This window comes from Cololabis saira, chromosome 2 (genome assembly GCF_033807715.1).
Source record: "Cololabis saira isolate AMF1-May2022 chromosome 2, fColSai1.1, whole genome shotgun sequence".
NCBI lineage: Eukaryota > Metazoa > Chordata > Actinopteri > Beloniformes > Belonidae > Cololabis > Cololabis saira.
In genome coordinates, this window is record NC_084588.1 from 21,133,483 (window position 1) to 21,148,979 (window position 15,497).

At 39.2% G+C, this 15,497-nt stretch overlaps 1 protein-coding gene across 4 annotated transcripts in view; it reads left to right on the forward strand.

Annotated features, from left to right (window-relative positions):
• The first annotated feature begins 792 nt into the window (after positions 1-792).
• dmxl2 (Dmx-like 2) overlaps positions 793-15,497 on the forward strand; it is a 46,504-nt gene continuing 31,799 nt past the window's right edge. For all 4 annotated transcript variants that reach the window (XM_061740200.1, XM_061740207.1, XM_061740215.1 and 1 more), the window contains exons 1-10: positions 793-1,180; positions 10,082-10,207; positions 10,437-10,508; positions 10,609-10,687; positions 11,920-12,064; positions 12,590-12,656; positions 12,767-12,939; positions 14,028-14,208; positions 14,334-14,514; positions 14,663-14,881. In XM_061740200.1, the coding sequence (XP_061596184.1) occupies positions 1,094-1,180; positions 10,082-10,207; positions 10,437-10,508; positions 10,609-10,687; positions 11,920-12,064; positions 12,590-12,656; positions 12,767-12,939; positions 14,028-14,208; positions 14,334-14,514; positions 14,663-14,881 (1,330 nt within the window). In that variant the 5' untranslated portion in view covers positions 793-1,093. The remainder of the gene's footprint in view (positions 1,181-10,081; positions 10,208-10,436; positions 10,509-10,608; positions 10,688-11,919; positions 12,065-12,589; positions 12,657-12,766; positions 12,940-14,027; positions 14,209-14,333; positions 14,515-14,662; positions 14,882-15,497) is intronic.

Below are 15,497 nucleotides of genomic sequence, written 5' to 3' on the forward strand. Positions count from 1 at the left end.
ACCTGACAATACCTGTGTTACAAGTAAATTTTCACTTGAAGTAAGTAGGAAAATCTGCCAGTGGGACAAGATTTATCTTCTTATTACAAGCAAAAAAATCTTGTTCCACTGGCAGATTTTTCTACTTATTTCAAGTGGAAATCTACTTGCAACAGGTGAAAATTGTTGTTTTTTCCAGTGACGAGTCTGTTTTTAAGTGTAATGAGATTTTTTTTACTAAAATGAGACATTTTAACTAGAAATAAGACAAATATTCTATAAATTTTGAGTTTTTGCAGTGATCCATTTTACTTATCCTGTGAAGGACAGAGGCATATTGATAAGTTCAGAAAAGTGTTTTTTATTGTTGTGTTTTGATGTATTTGATGTAAGCCCAGTGGATATTTAAAGCTTACAGAAGGCTGCATTTAACTGCTGCTATGTCATTCCTGCAGTATTTCTGCAGGTGTTTTGGTCACTGCTATTATTTGTAATATATTATATTATTTGTAATCAGCACAAATTATCTGTCCCCATATGATAAAATCCACCACCCCCCCTGATTTTTTTTTTTTTTTTTACAACTCGAGTACTGGATACAAGGTACACATCTGGACTATAGAACATTGGAACAGATGTTTGCATGTATTTTAATGTGTGACCTGTAATTTTTATGTATTTTAATGGAACATTTTCAGTCTGTAATAAAGTATTCATTCATTTTACATGGCGCAGATCTATGGTCGTCCAGTCGTGCCTCGGCAGCGTCGTGAACGCGCCCGTCGTGAGCGCGCACGTCGGGATCGCTGCAGAGATCCTGCTCGGCTCTGCTCGGCTCTCACGGGTAATCGTGAGGATGATGTTGACAGCCAGGGGCGGCTGACGGGCAGCTTTTTTTTACGTGTCAGGACTGGATGAATTACAATTGCACGGGGTCGTCGAGCACAGTTTTCCCCGCAATCCTGCTGTTCGTGGAGGAAGACAACGACGTCGATGATGATGGGATTCCCGGTCGCTGCTAGATGGAGAAACCGAGAGGGTGGACTTGTTTTTAATTATTAAAAAAAGAAAAAAGAAAAAATCCCTCTGCTGCTGCTAAAAAACTAGGAGGAACATGCATCTGCACCAGGTGCTGACGGGGGCGGTGAACCCGGGAGACTGCTGCTACTCGGTGGGGAGCGTGAATGACATTCCCTTCACGGTGAGGTTTTATTTTGACATCACGTTGAACAAGATGACACCCTTTTGAAGCTAAGCTAGCAGGATAGCCGGCTCACGAGGTAAAACCCGGGCTAAACACGAGCCAAAACCCGGGCTTAAACCCGGGGCTTAACCCGGGTTTAAACCCGAGCCGGCCCGGTTGAACACACTCACACCCCGAGGTGGAACCACACCAGCCCGGGTCCCATTTGAGGCTGATTTATGGTTCCGCGTTACACCGACGCAGGCGTAGGGTACGCGGCGACGCACATCGTACGGTGCGCGTCGCCGCGTACCCTACGCCGTACCCTACGGCGTAGACCCTGCGTCGATTTACTCTGACAGCCAGTCAATGACGAGCTATAACGCCCCGCACAGGTCTGCAGCTGGTATTTACGACAACCTCTTCGGTATTTATCGACCCAAACACAACGCAGGATGACTATCCCGATGACCTTTAGCTAGAGCTCATATCGTAACAATTACTGCAAGCAAGGGAATCCCTCGGCCAGGCCACATTATGGGGAGAAAACATTTACTAGTCTGGGGCGATCACGTATTGCAAGCTCACGTCTAACTTTTGCTGATAATGTGTTATGGCATCATTTGCGTAAAAATTACAGATTTAAAAAGCATGTTTTTCCCCTCCTGCCTGCTTGCTGGAGTGGCTGAGCTCGCTACCATTTGGCGTTAAATCCTCCTCACGGATCATCGCTCCTCGCAGCATCAGCTGCACCAGCCGTGACGTAGAGAGCCTTATATGGAGACATGTGCTAAAAGGCTCAATGGAGGGGGTCGTTGTGCACAATAATGGACTCCAAAACGTGGGGCTACTGTAGGTTTCACCAGTTTTACATTGGTTAATATGACTAAAACACGATATGCCCTTGTAGGTAGGCTTTACATCCTTTCTATATCCAAGGGCGTAGGTTTGGTCTCAACATTGGTATTAACCTGCATGTACTTTTTGCTGGGGACGGGACATTAATAAGACCAAACAGATTGGGTGAACAGGGGTCGGGGCTACATTTGTCACAAATATGAACCTAATTAATTGATAGGCTAAATGATCAATGCAAAATAAATCTGTATTGACTTATACTAACTTTCATGTGTATTGGTTCACCTGATACACGGTTCGATTCAAACCTTTGTTTTCAAAAACTACTAAAGAAACATTTTGAAAACATCCAGAATATTCCAGGATTTTATTAGCAATTTAAATTACAATATTTGAACATAACTTAAATTATATTAACATACACAATAAATACAAACGTATTAATAGTCTCTTACCTACTACTTAACCTATATAAGGAACTACATGTTGGCCTACATTGTCCTTCACCACACGAGTAATACATTGCTTTAATTGGTTGCCTCTTTCACCTTCTTCTCCCTTATTTTCATCTCTAAAATGCATCAGTGGGTTGAGCAATTATGGAAAAAATGGTCAAGTCATCAGCCAATCAAACGTGCGTTTGAGGAAAAAAAAATGGACCGGCACATTCAGCAAGTGAAAAGGGGTAAATGTAAGTCTGAACATAATGAAAATAATTCACTTGATAATGATAGGGTCAATTCTATCCTTACAACATTTGGGAAGACAATCTAAATTACTTATATATCTGAACTCATTATATGATGCAAATAAGGTTGCTTAAAAGTATGTGGGGACAATTTGAGCCTCCTGAAAAGTTGGTAGTGTTATGTCCCTACCGTCCCTATGCAAACCTACGCCCTTGTCTATATCCTTTTATCAATGTATACGCTGATGTGTGGCATCAATCATTCTGATTTGAACTGTATGCAAGCATGCTGATAAAGCCACGCTCAGTGTATGTGATGTGTTGACCTCTTAGGTTGTGAAGAGAGAGAGAAAGAGAGAAAATCAATTTGTCTGTCTAAGGTCTGGCAGCTTCCCAAAATGTCTTTTTGTGCCTCAAGTTGATAGGATAGGGGAGCCAAGTCAATAATACATTCAGTGCCACAATACATGGCCTGGTGTATTGGTGTGTACACTACAGAATGGTTCTTAACAAACTAATATGTTGGCTCTTTTGCATTAAAATACATCAGCTGAAGGGGAATTCTGACTAGGCTCTCAATACTGTGAGCAAAAGATGATTTATGGCTTCATATGTATAGTTGTGTGCTTATATCTTCTAACAAAAGCCATAAAAAGCGGATCTAAAATCATATCAGAAATATTCTCTAAAATACTGTTAATTTGAATATCAGTGTTGTGTGATTTCATATAAAAATGCAACTTAACTGACTTCTAGTCCGCTGATTCTGGCACACACATTGTTCAGCTGCTATGTAGCATCTCAACACATCCCTCATGCTGGGACCACTGAGCTTGTTTAATGGCTGCCAGCTCTTGGTTCGCTCTGTTCCTGCTGCCTAGATTTCCCAGTCTGCTAAAATATAGTGGAGTAGTTAATTCTCTCATCAGTCACTGTTGAAATTATAGTAATAGGCAGTAACCCTAACCCTCTTTGCTCTAACATGGCTCCGAATGAAGGAAGTTTATATATGAACATGATGATGTTGTACGTGAAGCACAAGAAACATGGATGGTTGTGAAGCTAAAGCCTTGCAAGTTGCCACAAGGGCCCAGTTTCTGTGCCTGGTGTTTTCTGTTTGTGTCTATCTGAAGAGCACTACACATCATGTCCAATATATTTACACTCATACTGACGCCCTTAGGGCTCCGGGGTCAGACCCTGAAAATACACAAACGCACACAGACTCATATGTGACCTAGAGCACTTATGAGTGCACAAGCACAAGGATGCCCCACACAGTGTTTCACACACACCTTTTTCCTCGGACATACAGAAACATTTATCTAAGGTGAATTGCATGTGTTCTGTTGTTGCCAGTTAAGTGGGCTAATGGATGCTGGTTTTGCATTTCAAGTCCATTGTCACAACAGTTTCTATCCATAAACATACATTGAGAAAATGAATAGTCAAGAAGTACATAGTGAAATAAAAAAAATGTGGTTTCATCCTTAGTAACTGGATTTTGTGAAATTCTCAGTCTGTTCTAAATCAGGGGAAATCATCAAACAGTTGTTACATGTCTTGACATTGTGACAGGGATGGCTAGAGAGACCAGTTTAAGATCTTTTACCCTCTTGACCTCTGTTCATGCCATTTGTGTGTCTAAAAGCAGCCTTGTGGAGTTGATATGCAGAGCTGCAGATACATGATTTGGTAATAATAGAATATAAACCACAAGAAACAAGTATGAAAGCGAGAGACATAAAATGAAGGCTCCACATTTGTCTAAATTGTATTATTTTTAGAGATGCAATGTTTTTGTAACTTTTCATCAGTAGATGATTCCGCTGCATATTTACAATAATTAATAATTAAGGAGCTTTACTACACTAGATTACAGAACGCTTCTTTTTGTGTGCGTTTTCTATGGTTTGAACGAAATTTAACAGAAAATGTGGAGCAGTTTATTACACTTCATCTAACCATAAAGATAGCAGAGATATTTTTCTTCCATGCTGCACTATATAGACCCCATGCAGTTATCTCACAGCCTGCTTCACAGAAGAGCCAGTGCTATATATCAGATTGTTTTTAATCTGGGAAGTGCAACTTTGTGAATATCTTGGAGCAAGTGCACTTCATGCTTCGGGGAGAAAAACCTGGTCTGCTGTTCTAACTCTCTGCATACATATCTTACATGCATAATTTAAGCAAGTGGGCAGAATAAATTGTAAGCTTTGTGTTGAATTTTTTAACTCTGTGAAGAATTCAGACACAACCAACGTGTGTGTGCCACAAAATCTAAAATATTAATAAAGATTGGATGAAGGTAGACATGATTTTCTGGTACATTTTTGTTTGGGGGACTTGTGAAGTCTGGACTTTAAGTGCTTTGGCCATTTACTATTCTGTATGTAAATGATGGTGTTAGCTTCTTCTAATCAGAGATAATGAAGCATAAGAAACATCTTCATTGACCTCTGTGTCTTCATTAGCTTTGTAACAAGAGATACAACGATTACAAGTTTCACTGTTGATTCAGGTTTGCAGTTTCCATGAAGGTATTGACCTCCCAATGCAAATTTTGGCTGGTGTCGATCTTTTTCCTTATAATCAACTTGTACATTAAGTTAATCAACAATGAATGGTATCAAAGGCTGCAGTTTGTGAACTCCATTAGTTTCAGCCTTTTTGCCTTTGTTAGCTACGTAACACTGAATTCAGCAGGGTAATGCTGATTTCAAGGGTTGCTTTTAAATCTGTTGTTGAAAACATTTCGGCTGTTGTTCCTTAATGAGTTATTTTTATCTTTTAGGTTAAAGAAATTGATTTCCTTGCTATTCTGTGCTTACAGTGACAATCCTCCATAACATGTGACTGCATAATCATGATGATCTTACAGAAAAAACAAAAAATAAAGATTTGTATTCCTCTGTCTTCCAAGCTCTAAGCTCATGCTTTTACTTTACCTAACTGCTCTCAACTCATACTAGTCAGTTCCAATCAGACCAAAACTGGTGAAGTTGAATCACCGTGTGTTCAATAGATGGTAGATCCATAGAAGATAGATTTATTGACCTATAGGAGTATTTAAGGTAGCCAGTCTGACAGCTGCTTTGATTAAGTTTTTTAGATAATGACCAAGAATTTGAATAGTTGCTTCTGAATGTTTACTGTGTAATTGCAGTCATGCTCCTGAATATAGCAAGGCCTTTATGATATGACTGTCGCAGGAAGGTTCAAAGTACAAGGTAAAGGCTTTTAGCAGGGATAAACTGCTAAAGACCAACAAAACACTAACAAGCCAGAACTGATCAATTCATGTTTAGAAATATGAGAGACCCTGCTAACTTGCGTAAACATTAACTTGATAATTAATGCTAACATGTTTCTATGATTGCGTTAGGCAGGAGGAAGAAGTGATAACTGATGGAATGAATGCATAAGTGATCTATCACTCCCTTCCTCTTATCTACTTTCATTATCATGGCACATGACTGCATTCATTCATTTCCTCTGAAATGTGTTCCTCTAAAATGTGTTTTTGTGGTCTCTAAAGCAGTTACATTTCCATCATGGTGTTTTATCATATTGCAAATAGCAGCCAAGAGGCCCAATAATTAGCAACATGTTCATTTGAGTAGATCTAGAGCAGTACGACGACAGTATTGAGATCATCTGGATGCCTCTACTATCTTTCAGTAAACCAGCGTTTGACTATGCTGACTGAGCTTTTAAAAGAAAGATACATGGGAATTCCAGAGTTGAGCTGAAAAAATTCAGACAGGTTGTTGATTCACTTAGGATTTTTTTTTCTTCAGATTTGTCAGGATTATCTTTTTTCTTTACAGGTTGTACCTCAAAATGCAATATTGTCATTACTTGAAGCCCCCTTTCAAATGATATAATTAGATTTTCCAGAATTTGTAGCTGATAAATGGTAATTTAAATACTTTCTCAACAGAGATTGACTATTTATCCAAAAACAGCAGCGTTGGTGGTATAATCAACTGACCTTTTTTTGATGTGATTGTAACTTCAGAATGGCTCGGATTTAGCAACTGGATGGTTATGCTTCAGATACTGACTCTAAATGTTTTGATTGTTAGTGTATTACTTGTAATGTATTAATTTCACATTTTAATTGTCTCTTCCTACATGGATGGACCTCACTTCTCTGTTTACTTTTTAAAGGTCAGCTGGCTGGAAAAAAAAAGGTCTGTTTGGTATCATGTACATAGAAAAGCCCTGTCAGTCATGTTCTTTGCATAAGCTGTACTAAAAACATAACAAAGGCAAACTGCTCTTCAAATATCAAATGATGCTGCCTGTCAGTAATATAATGCTACTGTCTTTGCTAATGAAATATCCTCTGGCTCCCTTCCACAGTATCCTAATATTCTTTGTGTGTATGTTTATGAGGGTTTCTAGATGATAAGAGGACACAGACAAACGTCCAAACCAAAAAAATAGAGCAATGATGACAGTCATTGTTTTGAAGGCAGTAACAGCAAAGCTTGCTAGCTCAAGGTCCTTCGAGGTTCAAATCATCTTGCCGGGAAGGGTGGCAAATTGAGCTCACATATTCCTGTGTGTGTGTGTGTGTGTGTGTGTGTGGGGGTGTTTGTGAATGAATGAGGGAGACAAGTGCACAGCAGTCCTAGACAGTGCGTGACGGTGACCGCTTTTCATTTCTGCTATAATGTGCAGGATCCAATGCCGCAGTAATGGCAAAACGCACACCGCACCTCCTTTACTATCTGCTACGTCTTGGTCAAACAGATCTTGTTTAATATTATCTTTGGACCAATGGCAGTCTTCAGTATACCAGTGTGGTTTGTCTTGTACTGTTGTGTGACCCAGCAGATCTCAGCCTCTCCTCCTGTTCTCCTGAATAATGAAAGATGCAAGCCGTCAGGCTGACTGTTCTGTTGCCGTGAAGGCAACTTGCCTGTCTCGCAGGTGCTGCTGCCATTGCTGCCAGTCTGGGCTTGGAAGCCAGCTCACATAAACTATTCTTGTATCAATTTACCTTCCACCCAACGCTCAAAATCTTAACACAGCTCTCTCCAAAGAGAGTAGGAAATATCTGTTTATTTATTGCATCAATAGGTTATTTATATTTTTTCAGTTCCACAGCATCCCAGTTTCTTTTTTTTTTTTTTTTTGGCGTCTTTATGTTTCTATGTTGTGCCCATAATTAACCCTTCTAATGTGGGCGATGCAATCATTTAAGTTTGATTATCAGTTCAAATTTTAGTTTATCATTGTTATCAAAACAAGATAACTTGCTGAAGATTTTGTGCTCTATTTTTGTCTTCAATCTCAATTTTAGCAAACTCAAACTCTATCTCAACACTTAGGTCCCCAAGGAAAAATGGAAAAACAAATATTTTTCATTTTATTTAAAGTTCAAAATGGCTTCTTCTCTTTTTTTTTTTTTTTTTTTTTTTAAACAAAGTTGATGAGTAAATGTGTAAAATAATAATGATCTTTTTCACCAAGCTCAGATATTTGTAATCATCAAGCTGTCTTACGTCAACTGCAAGTCTCATGTTATTGCTTTCATTATTGTGGTAGCACAGCGATCTGTGCAATTGTCGCTGTTTATATCTATTTCTGATGCAATATAACACATACATAATGATAAATCTTCAGCATTTTACTCGAGGAGCACAACATTCGAATGCTGTGCCATTATGCAGGAGTCAAGACCACCAACTGTTTATCTTTTACTGAAGTGGATGCAAATGATTGCCTCAGAAATACAACACCGCAAGCATCACTTTCTGTTCCGACTCGCCCTGTGTTTCTCATGTGTATGTGTGGTTGGATTTCATTTGGCTCATAAACAGTTTTTGCCACCTTCGCCACCTTTATATTAAAAAAAACATCTCATGTTTTACTCTTGAGTGAATGGTACATTTTATGACATAAAAATCAATAATTACATTTATAAAAATAGTACAATTTGAATTGGGTCACAATCAGGTTTATAAGTTGATGCTTTTTCTTTTATTTCACAAGTGAAATGCTTGACGTCCTGCATGGTCATGCATTTTTCAGCTTTACCAGAGAATGCCTTTTCGTCCATTTTGACCTGTTTCACAGACAGGAAAGATACTTCCTCTGTGTGCTTTGTTTAGAAAAAAAAGAAGTTGCTAGAGGGAATTTCAAAAGTAGTCAAATCTAGTGGGAACAAAAAACACAGCTGACAGCAGGGTAATTCAACGAGCCTTCCTCTTGTAAAATAGCATGTACTGAAGTAATATGTGCTTTAATTATTGGGGTTTGTGGCTGAAAGATTACAATGTTTCTTGCTACACGTAGCTGTACAGTAAAATAGATTTTTAATGCCATCTTTTAAACTACTTAATGCCTTTTAGTGCTTCTTACTATGATAGTAATGTATTGTATAGTCTCTCAGCCGTCTCTGATGTGCATCATAGTAAACTACCTGGGAGGAAGGTCCCCTCTTATGATCCAGGTTCTGCTCAAGGTTTCTTCCATCTTAAAGGGGAATTTTTTCTTGCCACTGTTTAGCTTAAGGTCTTTTTCCCGCTAGAGGAGTTTTTACCTGCCGCAGTTTAAGTAATAAATGCTAGGGGGTTATGCTTTGGGTCTCCGGAAAGAGACAACTTGTGTTGTAATAGACACTATATAAATAAAGATAACATTGATTTGAACTGATTTAAACTCTACTTACTGTAGATTCAAAGTGCTCCAAATCTAGAACTTTGCAGGTTTGGCTGTTAGTATTGTATGATTCAATACAGCTGCCATCCCTCTGAATGTTTGTCCCGGAAATGCTTTCCCCCATTAAAATATGACACAGAACTTGATTTGTTTTAAATTTGCTGTCACTCCATGGACAACATTCTCTGGTGGCAGACAAAAGGTCAAGCATACACTTACACTTTGCATTTATTTACATTTATTTACATTTGAATATCCATTTTAAGTTCAGATTCAGATTCAGACGACTTTATTGATCCCTTTGGGAGGTTCCCTCGGGGAAATTGACATCTCACTCACACAGCACTGTCATATACAAATCAAACACCCATATAAAGATAAAAATAAAGATAAAAAATAAAAAGTGCAGTGTCATGAATAGAATTATATGGATAGAAAAGGAATAAGTGTTGTGTAATATTGCATAATTATTGCACTGTCCTGGTTATTGCACAGTCCGGTTTGTTGTTGGTCAGACTGACTGACTGACCCCCTAGTAAAGAGATGAATGACTTGTTATTTAGCATTTGCTTTTATCTGTACAAAAAACATTCTCTAGTGATGTTTTTCAAAAGTTTGGTTTCATTTATTTAATGTTGAATCTTACCATTGATTTCTTTTCTTATTTTTTCTGTTATGCTTGCTGTGTTTTTCAGGCCTATGGCTCTGGATGTGATGTTGTGATCTTGGCGAGTGACTTTGACTGTGTTCAAATCATCCCTGGAGCTCAGAATGGGAACATTCAGGTCGGCTGTGTGGAGTGCTCCCACCAGCTTGGCAGGGTAAGTGTTGACTAAGCAGTCAGACCCACTTGCACACACAGTTTTTGTCTTTTGCTGAACTTAAAGAGTTGTAGTTAGCTATGTTTGCACCTATCTTGCTGTGCCCTCTTCTTCATATTCTGCCATCCTGCTCCACTCCCTATTTACCCGTCTCCTCTGGGAATGACTGTGCAGAACCACTGATGGGGTGAGGAATGTTTTGATCATGAAAAATACTCTTTATTTTTAGATTGCTGCTTCTTATGGAAACACAGTCTGCATCTTTGAACCTCTTTCCACCAACCCAAATAAACTCCACAAGGTTAGTATAAATGTCAGTGTTTTAGACTCATGTACGGATTCAAATCACACTCGTGTGTAATAACATTGCATGGTGTGTGTTGCTCTCCTACCACTAACAGCAGCTTAACTATCAGTGGCAAAAGACAGGACAGTTCTTCCTTGATGCCATCACCTACAACCTGGCCTGGGACCCACAAGGTATACCCACGCTTTGTGTTCACGCTTTGTCTGAAAAAGGAAAAGGAAAAACTATATTTCTGGTGTGGAATGATGTGTGATGAGCATCAGCATTTGCATGTGGTTACGTTTTACAGCCCTGTTGCTTTAGCCCCACCACCTCTTGCTCCCTTAGCTTGAGACTATTTAAGTGTTTTGTAGCTCATTCTCTATACTGTTCCCTCTGGTGCTTTTAGAGATGTTAGCACATGATCGTTATTCCTCAACGAGCAGCAAAATACTCAAAAGTAATCAAAATAAATGCTTAATTTGCTATTTGTGAATTACGCTAATTACAGCAGTTGGAATTGCTTTTTTTTAGTAAAAATAAATTAATCTTTGAAACCTACTGTAACAATAAAGAGAGACAACAACATATTGGCTTTTTTGAGTTGTGTTGAGATGGAGTTGTGTATGCAGTATAGCAAACCAACCCTTCCCCATCCCACACCCTGCTTGATGCTTCTTTGGTCACTCATGTACATGTATATGGCTGCTGTGGATCTGGTCTACCAAATCAACTATTATCATAACTATGTTTCATGAAATGTTGTTTATTTACTTATTTATTATAACCAGAACAAATTTGATGATATGCTGGTTACTAATCTGGGCAAATCTAATATACTGATTAAACTGACCCATAGCTGTAGTTCGGACCAGAACTGTTAGCAATGTGTATCTTGGCTTCTCAATTTCCCAAAAAGTGCCACAACCTGTTCTACCTGCTCTCTTCGTAATTAATTAACAGGTTTATTACCCAGATAAGTGGAGATGGATGGAAGTTAATTAAACTTTGATGCAGAGGGGGACAGTCACATCATCCGAACATCCCAAGAAACTTCTGCAGACTGGACAGATGTAGTTACAGATGTGGACATGGTCCCCACGGTGCTTGCACATGTGGGGGAAGTAAAAAAGTCTACTGACACCTTAGCATAGAACAAGCATAAAAAACTACAATTACAAAGCAATCCAACTGCTGCCGGTTTACTAAACTGTATGCAAGTAACTGCAAAAAAAGTAAACATCATTATTTTCATATTACTTTATTTCCTGAATAGACATCTACAGAAGGAAAAGAGAAATGTAAACAAGTCTCAAAGCATGTAACACATAATTAAATAGGTGTTGGGAGGGTACTCTGTACTGTAGAAGTCATCGCGGGACACAGGGTGTGTAATATAGTGTTTTTGTGACTTTTGTGACTTCAGGGAACCGTATCCTAGCAGCAACTGAGCGCCTCCAGCTGTGGGCTCCTCCTCTGGCAGATGCCCTCATAGAGGAGGAGGACGGCCATGTGACTGAGGAGAAGAACCACCCTGTCTTCAATGACTGGACCTGTGTCTGGCAGTGCAAGTATGTTTTTTGATTTTATAAATCCATAAAAGCATCTAACATGTCATGAGAAAAACAAACAGGCTTATTCGCAATTTAGTACATTAGGTTACCAGAAGTGATGAAGTGAGTACAAAAATATCTTTTCAGCTAAGTAACCATTAAAGAGATGGCTGAGCAGACCAGATGTTCTTGAGCCCACTTTTTGCAGGAGATTTTACTTGGAAAAAAGCTCATATTAATGTGCAAAAATGCAAACTAGTGAAAGGTTGGTGAACTGAAACGGTTGAATATGACACAATTTCAAGTAGTTGTTAGCCACCTTTTAGCCAGGAGTTTTTGATGAAAGATGTGCAAATAGACATTCAATACCCAGCAAGTAACTGTCATGTGGCGACACATGGGTAACCACTAGAATAGGGAAGAGGAAGCTCAGTAATTACGCACATACAGCTAACAAGAAAGTCACTTGTCATGGATTTTTGTGTCTGCGTGTATAGAAGTGAAAATAGATGATATTGCTGTTTATCCTTGTGTTTGTGTAAGGACTGCAGCATCTATTCACATTGCCAAGTGGTCTCCTGATGGGGAATACTTTGCAACAGTTGGGAAGGTATAAAAGTATTTTCTAGGCAGAGCAAAGCACCAAATAACTTAAGCATTTTTTTCAACTGTAAGGATGTTGGTACAGTATATAATGAATGTCCACGTGTGCATGCACAGGATGACTGTCTACTCAAGGTTTGGTATCCCACCACGGGATGGCGCTCTGCAGTGGTGGTCCTGGACCTATCGGATAAAAAGCCTCCTCCAGTTCACTTCTCCTTTGTTTACTTGGCCCATCCTCGCTCGGTCACCGGTATGTCCTGGAGGAAGACCAGCAAGTACATGCCCAAGTAAGAAAGAGCACACAGAGACCATATTTACGTCTTATATGTTTTCTTTATATAATTTAGAATAGTGTTTGAGCTTCTGCTGAACACACATGCAAAAGCGTTTTTCTTTTTTCTATTTACTGTGCAGTGCTAATATTTATTACATCCTGTCCAGTCAGTTATACATTTCTAGAGTTTTGCAAATTTGAAAAAAAAAGTTTCACTTTATGGAAAGTCAGAACACACGTTCTTTATTCTGTCTGTTTTTACACCAACTGTAAAGATTTAAATGCTCCAACCTTGGCAGGGCTTGGCAAGTACTACACAATGTTTGTCTTTTGCACATTTTTCTATTTTTTTCTGTCATACACACACATTGCCGAGTATTTCATCAGTAAGGGCCAATGTGGGATGAGTCACAACCTAAAGTAAAATTGGAAATTATGATGCTGTTCTCCATCATTCTTCAGGAGCCTTAAATTAACATCCAATATGTGTAATGTGCATATACTGTACACCCAACTAACCTCCTCAAACTTTAACATTCTCTATCATCAGCGCATTGCCTTTTTTGAAGTAAACTTGTACTTGTAATAATTCAAAAATTAAAGGAAAATTTTTGTCCATTTTTGTATTATTGATATTTTTAGCTCTTCTTTGAGGGATATTTTCAGATTCAGCTTCACTGACATACATCAGAAAGCAACCTTGGATCTGTTTAGCCATGCTCACCCTTCAAGTGAGTTCCGAAAACCTTTGACTCACCCCTTAATAAATACATGAATAACCACAAATTAAAATCTTTATCAAATGTTTGCACAATGCCAAGGCAGGCCAAATCCAACTGAACAGTGCCACTGGTCTGCGTGGTGTTGGACTAAGACGAAGAATGTGATTTAAAATGAGGTATCGGAGCTTGTGTCACCATGGGAACACAGTTTTTTGTTGAACATTGAAATAGCTGTCTCCCACAAGATTTGTGTCGTTCCCTCACCAATCTTATTTCAGTCCCTTTTAAATTGAATGCTTGTTTAACTGACAAATTAGAGATAAGTGCAAATAAAAAAGGAACAGTCAACTGACAGTAGCATTTTTCTGATATTTTACAGGGGTTCAGTGTGCAATGTTTTGCTGACATCCTGTGAGGACGGTGTGTGTAGGTTATGGTCAGAAACCCTGTTACCAGAAGATAGTCTGCTTGGTGGGCAGATCACTGAGAACACGCACTCCTTCACTTCGAGCCTGCCAGGCCTGGCAGGCAATAAGGACAAGATCCAGCATGCTTTAGAGGTACCCTTAGATCTTTAAACGCATTAATAGAAACTATATACATCCATTCTATTATTTTTAAAGTAGCCTATGTACATGTAAAACAAATATGTAGCTAGTTTAACTCCTGCTTTTTGCTTGCTTAGTCCATTCACCACCTAAAACAGCTGCGCCGGGGCCGCCGACGGTCCTCTGCTTTGGTGGCACACAGCGACATCCTGCCTTCTCAGCTCGGCACGCAGGACTCACACACTCACCGCCACATTGCTCATCATGCCAATGCCCTGTGTCACTTCCATATTTCAGCCAGTATTAACCCCAGCACAGGTGAGTTGTTCTCTTTGGAATGGCCTGGTTAATAAATTAATCACATTGCATAAACTTTCTTTTAACTTCAGTTATATCCTTTTCAGGTCTCTCTTAATTGTTTTTCTCTTCAGTTTTATCATTGTATGTCACTTTCTACCTCTGTCAGATATCCCAGCAGTGCTAGCTGATTCTGCAGTGTTCAACTCAGAAGATGGCTCAGGTGGTGGAGGCTTCATGGTTCACTGGCTCAACAATAAGGACCTCAGCTTCACTTCCTCTATGGACCTGTTCATGCTCCAGCTCCGGAAGTTATCTGAGCAGCAGCTGGAGCAGAGTGCTGACGACCCCCTGGACCCTGAGGGATCCCCAATGAAGTTTGACATCGGTATGATCCACAATCAAACCAGTATATTCTTAAACTTGGGGTGTATAATATAAAAAAACATGCAATGTGCAATATTGTAGTTGATGAGGTTGGAATTAAAAATAACAAAAAAATGAATTAATTACACTAAATAATTGAAAATCTCAAGTCAGTGAGGTTCTACCTGATTGGCCGAATATATTCCCATTTAGAGGGTCAATCCATGACATAATAATAAACTAGCATTTTTTGGAGTTTTCTATTTAGCAAAATTGCAATATTGATATTGCGGATGTTGACATTGCAATGTCTGTGATGGTAACAAGAGAGTTGAGCCAAAAGCAAGGCTGTCTTCTTGCTGAAGGAACAAGATTGCAAAATACAAGACACTGGAAAGAGTTTCCTCTTTGAGGTTCCTGGACCTTCCCTTTTAAGGATAGGATTAGCAGTTCAGTTATCCAAAGAGAGACTCGGAGTAGAGCTCCGGCTCCTCAACATTCAGAGAAGCCATTTGAGGTGGTTCAGGTATCAGATCAGGGTGCTATGTGGATGCGCCCCTGGGAAGGTGTTTTAGGCAAGTCCAACTGGGAAAATGCCCCTAGGCAGACCCAGGACATGCTGGAGAGATTATGTTTCT